Source organism: Vigna unguiculata, chromosome 11 (assembly GCF_037176805.1).
Source record: "Vigna unguiculata cultivar grain cowpea cultivar isolate G323 ecotype 2 chromosome 11, ASM3717680v1, whole genome shotgun sequence".
Taxonomy (NCBI): domain Eukaryota; kingdom Viridiplantae; phylum Streptophyta; class Magnoliopsida; order Fabales; family Fabaceae; genus Vigna; species Vigna unguiculata.
This window is the reverse complement of record NC_140802.1, coordinates 41,307,055-41,316,690: the sequence shown is the minus strand read 5'-3', so window position 1 is coordinate 41,316,690 and position 9,636 is coordinate 41,307,055. Positions and strand designations below refer to the sequence as shown.

Here is a 9,636-nt window from a genome sequence, read left to right as displayed (position 1 = left end):
TTTTTCCTTGACAAAAGCAGAAAATATTGCCACAATATTTTTTAGTAAACTTGGCAAAAACAACTAGTATGAGATTTCTACAATGAAACTGTAGTGATCGTTTATCGATCAGGATAAACATGTAATTAGATCTCAAATACTAAAGTCATTTTCATACAACTTTAAAAAGAATACACATATACCTCTATTATACTTATTAAGCACCCATTTTTGTTTTTCATAGTTTGGATTTTTTTTATATACTTTTATCTAAAACTTTAAAAATAAAGTCTTTATAAACCAAAAATATTTTACTTTTTTTACGTATTAAACATTATTTCAATTTAACATTTGATTTTGAATGTGTAAAACACAACTCAAACATCGTTTAATAATTACATAAATCTAACGTAATTGGATTTCGAAAACGTTATCTATTATTTTTTAAATTTAAAATCAAAATATACAAAAATTTAGAACAATCACGAATCCCAAGCCTAAATTTACCAACTAAAAATATATTAAAAATACCAGTGTCAATATATATATATATATATATATATATATATATATATATATATATATATATATATATATATATATATATATATTAAAATCTCTAAACGGAAAATCTAAAAACTCTTCACAGATATATAAACATAAACGAGACTTACAAAGAAATTTTATAGATATCGTGATTGTGATAGAAAAAAAAACAAAAAAAATTATAATATTGATCCTTTATATTAGTAGTCATTGTGAATCAACTATTTGGTAACTTGATTATCTACTAAATAAAAAATAAATAAATAAAATATTATAAATATAAATTTAAGACATTTTTTATAAAATTCAAGCAACAAGGCCATACAGTACTAATCAACTAAACAATAGCTCACGAAACACATAAATCAAAATAAATAAATAATAATGATCTAAAATATACATTTTTTAGATTATTTGTTATACATGTAAAATATATTTATTGGTTTTACTAATAACTAATCTCCATCACAAAAACTAGTTTAACAAGAGTTGTAATAGGGTTCCATTTTCATCTAGTTCATAAAATTCAAATTCAAGATTTACTAATGAGTTAAATTTAACTTAAATTACCGTAAGAATAAATGCTCAAGCAATAGCTTTAATGTGCTAAATTATTTCCACACAGCCAATAATTAAACCCTGTTCATCACACCCTTGCTCACACATGTTTTTTTATCTACTTATGAAAAATGTGAAGAAAAAAAAAAACAGAAAAGAAATAACATTTATGAAAGTTGTGAATTGATCTTACATAAAAAAAAACACAGTAAAAAGTACTATAAGAAAATTCTTTGTTAGAATAAGGTTGTTTTTTTTATTAAAAGAAAAATCTGTGATAAATTCTATAGAAACAAAGAAAAGATTAAGGAATGCATGAAAGAGGAAACATACCTGTTAAGAGTTCCTGGTACAGAAGAGAAATTGACTATTGATTGAAGTTCGTTGTCTCTCAACAAAAAATGTTGGAGAAAATTGAAATGCACAATAAAAAAGAAGCTGTCTTCTTTTATTACAGAACAGGTTGATCACAAGACACAGACTCAACCATTTATATTTGACCTGCTGTATTAATTATTTTTGCACAATTATTTAATTTTAAAGTTAACTGTTGTGTTGCAAATTTGTAAATTTCGCGCTGAAAGGAAATAATTCAATGAATTGAAAATTATGTTTAACTTTGAATTTGAAAACAAACTAGCGTTATTTTGTATATACCTTCCAAATTTGTGTTCAATTTAATATTTTTGAATATAATATATATACATTTTTTTCTGTTTTTCTCTCAAGTGCTTTTTCTTCAACACATTCTTGTTTTAGACACAGTCAAATACTAAATGTGAATCTCTCTTTTAATATGAAGTTGATACTTAGTTTTCAACCTTTATTGATGCATGATATAAAATGTTGAAAATTGGTTGGTTATTCGTTTTCTTTTCAATTCAACCATTAAAAATGTTAGGATATATTACTATTTGTAAAATTATCTTTTTAATAGTTTTAGCCTTGACTATATTTATTCAATAGACATAATTCTAGATGTTATTAGGGAAACATTTACTTTGAAAGAGAACAAGAGTTAAATAAATCAAATTAATCATGATTGATATGGATAATATATAAAAATAATCATGATATACATCAAGAAAGAGTTTATCTGTTGAAGGCTCAAGATGATAGTTATATTTTTTTTATGTGTTTTAAGAAAGTATATATTAAAAAAAAACAACTATATAGAAAAGAGTCATATATAAGACATGTTAAAAATATAATTTTTTTTAATTATTTATCAATTAAGACATTATAAGAAAGAAAGAAACATCTGGAATCTCGAGTGACAGATAAGTAAAGTAAATATAAAACTGTTCGAAATTATAATTTACATATAAGTTTTCTTGTCTGTAATTAAGTGTTACAAAAATTATTTGTACTAAACTATGCAATACTTAAAGTAGAAATCACAAAAGTAAGAATGATATTGTGTTTTTTATAATCCTTTTTTTTTCAATTTCTTATGCAAATTCTATTTCCATCCTTTTTTTTTGTTCAAATTCAGTTCTTTTTTCATCTTTAGTAATTTATCTTTCACAATTACACTTTGGTTAATTCGGAAACTTACCGTAAAATTAATATCGAACGGTTACCTGACACAGTAGTGTAATATGGTTACTCGAATTTACTAGATCTCTGTTTGCGGTTGAAAGTTGATGAGCCTGATGATTTGGGCCAATGTACGAACCGGCCCAATAGATACTCGTTACGAAAACGGAGGTAGTTGCTATTGAAGAACAAGCAGTTTTCGCAGCGAAGACAGTGCCCTGTGGGTTAGTGGACAATGGCGGAACCTGTCGCCAACACCCAACTCTCTCCCTCTAAAACCCTAGATTCAACCAACGGTCATGATTCTACTATGGAACCGAATCAAATGCTTCCACAAGACGCTCAACTCAATCAAGAAAACGACGGCGTCGTTTCGACGGGGAAACGGAGTAGGGAAGACGACGACGGCGAGGAGCGTTCGCTTCATCCCATGTGGAAGACCAGCCTCTGCTCCTACTACAGGAGCCACAACAACACATGCAACCACGGTGACACGTGCCGCTACGCGCACGGCGAGGAGGAACTGCGCCCTCGCCCCGATAACACGTGGGACCCGACCTCCGAGCGCGCGAAGAAGGCATTGAAGACGGAGACGGACGAAAAGTGCGCCGCCTCGGAGGACGTGATGATGACGGAGGCTGTTGTCGACGGCGACGATATCGATTCCAATCACGCGTTTAGCAAATGCTTGGTGCATTTGCCGCGTAGGTGGTGTTCCGAGGATTTGAGGAATTTTCTCAGCCAGCAGGTTTGGTTATTTGGTTTTGTTTTGGAGATTTTGATTTCCAGTTCACTTAAGTTGACATTTTCAATTTAATACTTTTTTTTTCTCCTTTTTGCAGGGTATAGCTTTTAAGTATGCTAAGAAAAAGAACGGCATGATGATTGGTTTTGTTACTTTTGAAGATGAAGAACAATTGAAGAGTTCATCAAAGGTATTTTCTAATGACGAATGATCCATTTATATCGTGTTTTCACTGGAAATTGGCAATTGATGGTTTATAATTTCCAATTTAATAGGATTTAGAAGGAAAAACAATTGGCAACAAAACGGTAAAGGTTGCTGATGTATTAAACACAAATAACGACAAATTGACTGGTGATGGTTCTGTGGGTAAGACAAGAAATTTGCGTGATGTAGTGACTCCTCTGGCTCACATTCCCTATGCTGATCAATTGGAGCAGAAAAAAACCTCTCTCATGCAGATTCTCAAAAAGCTTGTTAGTCACGATTGTTTCTAATTTGTCTTTGTAATTTTGTATAGTATACACGTTCCTTACTTAAATAAAGAAAATTGATTTTTTTTCCTGGCAGACTAGAAATGCTCGCAAAGCTTGTCCAGATGGGGTTTCTCTTCCTGAGTGGATTCTCAATTCTAGGGAAATAGGTAGTGTGTTGTTTTATGTCTGCAAACTCCTTCAAAGCTTCAAGAATGATTTTATTTGTGGTTCTGAGTTTTAGCATTGGGCTGTGTCTTGAATATAACTTATACAGTTGTCTTCATGATTTAGTGCACCCTGTATGTTCTCTTTCGAGAGCTGGAGGGCTGTTATACGTGGAGACATATCAGATTTTTAATATCATATGCAGTTCTTTTACGAATTCTTTACTTCTGCAGGTGGTCTTCCGTGTAAACTAGAAGGTATTATTGCATCTCCAATTGTAGATGGATACCGGAACAAGTGTGAATTCTCTGTTGGATATTCTCTGAAAGGCAATGTGACTGTAGGTTTTATGCTGGGAAACTTCAGGTAGTCTAATCTTCTCTGTTTATAGTGCATTGCTTATAAGTTTTAGTTGTATACTAAAGCATTGTTGCAGGGAGGGTGTAACAGCAGTTGAGGAAGCAACCGAGTGCCCAAATGTTTCAACGATTGCTAGCAAATATGTTACAATGTTTCAGGAATTTCTGCAGCACAGTGATTTACCAGTTTGGAACAGATTTAAAAATACTGGATTTTGGCGTCAATTGACGGTATAATTTTGCTGGACTTGATGTTGAAAATTTAGGGTCATTTTTGAGTATGATGCACGATTATATTCATTTTTTTATATACTTCTTACCCTTTCTGAAGCAATTCTTATGTGATATTTCTCTTGTAAGGTCCGAGAAGGGAGAACAAATGGAAATACTGATCATGCTGAAACTTTTGGAGGCATTGCAGAGGTCATGCTTATTGTGCAGGTAATTTTTTATTTTTAAATTTTCTTGGTAAATGTATAGCCTAAAAAATGGTGTTTGGTAACATCCTTTAGGGTAGGGGAGGATTTGATGGTAAATGGATTGAATTGACTGACAAGCCAAATTAATCTGTACTTGTATTATCATACAAACATTGTAAACTTGTATGATTTATACAGGGAGACAAGATTCCTGATTACTTGAAGCATATGATTTGTATGTATAACTCTGTTTTCAAACGTTTTTTATAACTCCTTGGCTTTGGTCTTGATTATAGGTTTCTACTGCAAACTTTGATGATGCATTAGTAGCTGCTGAATTTAAGAGGCTTGCTCTGGCATTTGTTGCTGGAGCTACTTCGCATTGTCCAACATTACCCCTCACGGCTCTGTTTGTTCAGGTAGTAGTTATACTAGCATATCTATGTAAATATAAATTGGAAGGATAATGATGTTTCTGTTCCATTGTTTGCTAGATAGTAGCTATGTTATTATCCATCTCCCTCTCCCAGCATCAGTAGGTTAGGTTCCTTAAAATAAAAATCTCCCAACATTCTCACATATATAAAAAAATTTCTTTTTTGTTGACATATCAAACTATCAAATTTAATAGAGTGATATGATTTCCTTTAATTTTCTAAAAAAAAAAATTTAATATCGTAGTTGCTTTTACATTTAGGATCACCAAGGAATATCCAATGTGGCACCCGCTGATGCACCACTGCATTTGCTACCACTTCCTAAAGCAGGTGGGGATCCTGAGATAGATGAAAACAACAATGCCATGGATGTGAGAATCCATGATTATATCAACAATCTCCGGTTCTCTATATCTCCAACTGCATTTTTCCAGGTTCACAATCATTTTTTGAACTATTTCAAAGGGCATTCGTTCCCTTTTATATTGGAGATTTTAATCTAGTTCTGCTGTAGGTAAACACTCTTGCTGCTGAGAAGTTGTACTCACTTGCTGGAGATTGGGCATGCTTAGGTCCTGATACACTGCTTTTTGATATATGCTGTGGGACAGGAACAATTGGCCTGACATTAGCACATCGAGTTGGTATGGTAATAATCATCATTTATGTTCCTTTTTTCTTTTTTCCTGGTTTGCAGTTCTTGTATTTGGGGTGTTGACTCTTTAACCGTTTGGGAAATAATAATGTATGATGTGATGATTACTTTTGCTGAGGTTAAATGAACGTTTCAGACTGTTCTTTATGAATGAACAGTTTATTTTTTGAAATTCCGGAGTTTTTAGAAATTGGTTCACAGCCATATTTCTTTTGTTTTCTTCAGGTGGTTGGAATTGAAATGAATGCTTCTGCAGTGTCTGATGCCCATAGGAACGCCGAGATTAATGGCATAAAAAACATTAGATTTATATGTTCAAAGGTGAGATAATTTTATATTCTGGTTGAATTATTTAATGGCTGCTGCCCAGATAGACTGGATTACCGGAATTTTAGTTGATGTCGTATGTTTGGAACTGAATTTTATCTCGTGGAAATATTTTCCTTTCAATTTAATTGTTGACCTGTAAAATTGCACTTTTGGATTCTCTTATGTGAGGTAACAGGCAGAGGACGTGATGGGATCTCTGTTAAGGGAATACCTCAATATGACTAAGAAGCAAGATGATTCTAATACCCCTAAAAGTGGCTATGACATTCCTGAGGATAGTGCCTGCCCAGAGGCTGAAAATGGAGAAATGGCATCTCCCTGTCCAGAAAATAACAATGGAGAAGTTAGAAGTGAAGTTCAGAAGGATAGCACTTCTGAACAAGTTGACGGGATATCTGAGCAGGCAGAGAACGTGACAGGATCTCAGTTAAGGGATGATGTAAATGTGCCTAAGGAACAAAGTGACGATGCAAATGTCTGTGGAGGTGGCAATGACATTCCTGGGGATAGTACCTGCCCATGCCCTCAAACCAGTGATATGACATCTCGTTCAGAAAACAACAATGCAGAAGTTGTAAGTGAAGTTCAGAATGGTAATTCTTCTGAAAATGGCAACACTTCCATGCAACAGTTCAAAAATGTTGTTGCCATTGTTGATCCTCCACGTGCTGGACTTCATCCAACTGTAAGAACCGAGAACCATGTCCTTTATGAAGCGATTCCAACTGTAACTAATATGATATAGGGTCCTGTTTAAATAGGTTTCTCCATAAGAATTTGTAGAAGAAGAAAATAAAAAAGGAAAAGTGAATTGACATATTTCATAAATGAAATTAATTTATGCCTAAGTTAAGATTAGTTATTAGAGAAACTAAAATTTTATTTTTCTTCTTACTTTTTTCCTAGGTGTTCAAAAATAAGTTTATCCACACAGGTCAAGTTCATTTTGAGCACACTTGAAATTAGGTTATGTGAATGTCCGCGTCATACACATTCCCATTCCACCGATTTGGTGCTAAAAGACCTTCCTTTCTAGGACCAAAAATAAATAAATAAGTCAGGTTCTCAATTGCTTTACACTTGACCATGTATTATTGTGATTCCACCCGTCATTCACTATTTGGTTGTGTGGTCCTGTTCCACAGTTCTGTAGATGATCATTATATAGAAACTTTCTTTGCATGACACTCGTCCAGCATGGCTTGTTATTGCAATATTTTTCTTATACCATATGATTGCAGAATACAGTAGAACTTCTTGTTGTTGAAAAGTAGATTTTTTTTTTCACTTAAATTTAAATATCTGAGTGTTGAATTCTGATATCGTAGGTAATCAAAGCTTTGAGAACTCATCCACGCTTGCGGAGGCTTGTGTTAGTTGCTCGGAACTATTATAACTCTTTAATTTTTATTTTTGTGCACTCTATCTAATTTTGGTTGGTTAAATGCAGTTATATATCCTGCAATCCTGAAACTCTGGTGGCAAATGCTATTGAGCTTTGTACGCCATCCCCGGCAAAAATTCAGAAAGGTAATAAAGACAACAGAGGATGGAGAAACATGAGCAGTGCTGGTCTAGCACGGCACAGAGCCAAGTCTATGCCCATCTCAGAGGCCTTCCATCCCGTAAAGGCTATGGCTGTTGATCTTTTTCCACATACTCCACACTGTGAATTGGTTATGCTTCTTGAGAGGTAGAGTGTGGACCAGAAACCCAAAGTCTCGTTTAATGCTAGGCTCACAATTTTATTTTTTATACTGCTTTTTTTTGGCGGTGGAATTAGTGCGTATTCTGACTTGCAAACAGAATTATGTTCAGGCATGACTTCGGATATTCAGCTGTTACGTTATTTCCTTTTCTTATCATGAAGTATTATGTGTCTTGTCTTTTTCTTATGGTCATTCTTTTAATTTTATTGTGGTACCTGGTGACCAGAAATTATCTGATGCTCTTAGAGTGAGCATCACTGAACGGTAACACTCCAACATCTCCAATTCTCCGGCATTCATTTTGGACCCACTTTGTTTACGCGTGAGTATTATAGGATGCAGTTCTTTTCGTAAAAGAAAAACGCTGAAAATATTATCTAGGGTGTTGTTTTTAAGAAAACGCGTTGAGTTATCCATTTCTCTTTTACATTGATAAATAAAAAAGGGACTTTTACTTGGATAAACACGAACTGGACCTTAGATACCAACTCAGAAATGTTTGTTTATCAGATTGCTCTGTGAATACTTTTTCTTTCTGCACCTTCATTATTATTAACTACATCTTTATATTAGATCAAAATATTTTTCCTTGACTGTAAAGGAAGAAGAGAGAGCCAATTTTGAAAATAAAAAAAAGCTGTTTGAAAAACTTAGTTTCGGAATGTATTTTATATGTTGAATTGAAAATTTCATTTTGAAAGGTATTATATAGGTTTTGGAAATTTTTATTTTGTAGTTCTGAAAAGCCTATGTTTTGCAATGTATTTTAAGTTTTAGAAATTTGCGTTTGAAAAAATTTATTTTGAAAATTCTGTTTTGAGAACTTTATTCTAGAAATTATGTTCCGAAAATTTTGAAAACTTTGTTTTAGAATATTTTTATAATAAGTAATTCAAAAAATCACTTTTTCAAAGATTTTTAACTGCGTGATGAAAAAGCCCTCTGGAATATGCTGAAGCTACATCTCTGGCTATCTTTGGCGGCACTTGTTAAGCATGATTTATGATAATTAAAACTGCGTAGACTTAGGGGAGTGGAAAACGTTGTCCATAATCAAATTGACGCTTAACATGTGATGTTGAAAGCCTACGACACGTGACTTAGTTATTAGCTAAGAATAGTTTAATAACTCCATAAGGTTTGTATGTTGGTTAGGAATAAAGTGATAGTTAATTACGTGTTCTGATTTAGTTAGAAATGCGTTTGCTTCACCCTATCATTCTATATTTTCTTGCTAGCAGTTATGAAAGAAGCAGGGAGGACACGAAACATTAATACACATGAATAATAATTTATTGAGGAGTGACAAGAGGTGTTAAAATGAGAAATTATCAACGTACATAATTAAAAATAATAAATAATAAAAGATTGGTGGTCATAAATTAAGGATCAACTCATTTAAACCCGACTCAAACTTAATTAACTTAAAGATTATATAAGTTAAACCCGTTTGACCTCCATTTAAAAAGAATGTTTTACAGTCCAATCCCAATGAATCTGGTAATGAGAGAAGTTAATTGTTAAGTTTAAACCCATTTGAAGGTGTATGTAATTGCTTAGTGGGAAACATTTATTGGTAAAAAGAGTGGTTGAGGCTCCTTCTCCCTTTGGAGTGTTGGAAAAATGGTGATAACATTAATTGATGTTAATTGAGATGTTTGGTTTCCACGTTGCACTGCAAATATTTACATTAACTATTTATGGCTCCTTCTGTTTAGT

The 9,636-nt window shown here is 32.9% G+C and overlaps 1 protein-coding gene across 1 annotated transcript; it reads left to right on the top strand.

The window, feature by feature from the left end:
• The first annotated feature begins 2,805 nt into the window (after window positions 1-2,805).
• LOC114169261 (zinc finger (CCCH-type) family protein) lies at window positions 2,806-8,103 on the top strand. Its single transcript, XM_028054328.2, has 14 exons — window positions 2,806-3,370; window positions 3,465-3,557; window positions 3,643-3,843; window positions 3,938-4,010; window positions 4,242-4,374; window positions 4,445-4,598; window positions 4,728-4,808; window positions 5,083-5,205; window positions 5,484-5,657; window positions 5,738-5,872; window positions 6,104-6,199; window positions 6,384-6,893; window positions 7,537-7,580; window positions 7,659-8,103. The coding sequence occupies exons 1-14, from the start codon at window positions 2,858-2,860 to the stop codon at window positions 7,903-7,905; spliced, it is 2,577 nt and encodes an 858-aa protein (XP_027910129.1). The 5' UTR covers window positions 2,806-2,857; the 3' UTR covers window positions 7,906-8,103.
• The last annotated feature ends 1,533 nt before the right edge of the window (window positions 8,104-9,636 follow it).

Coding starts and splice junctions, on each gene's coding strand:
- LOC114169261 (XM_028054328.2), top strand. CDS start 2,858: ATGGCGGAACCTGTCGCCAACACCCAACTCTCTCCCTCTAAAACCCTA. Junction 5,658..5,737: donor CTCCAACTGCATTTTTCCAG/GTTCACAATCAT, acceptor GTTCTGCTGTAG/GTAAACACTCTTGCTGCTGA. Junction 6,200..6,383: donor TTAGATTTATATGTTCAAAG/GTGAGATAATTT, acceptor GTGAGGTAACAG/GCAGAGGACGTGATGGGATC.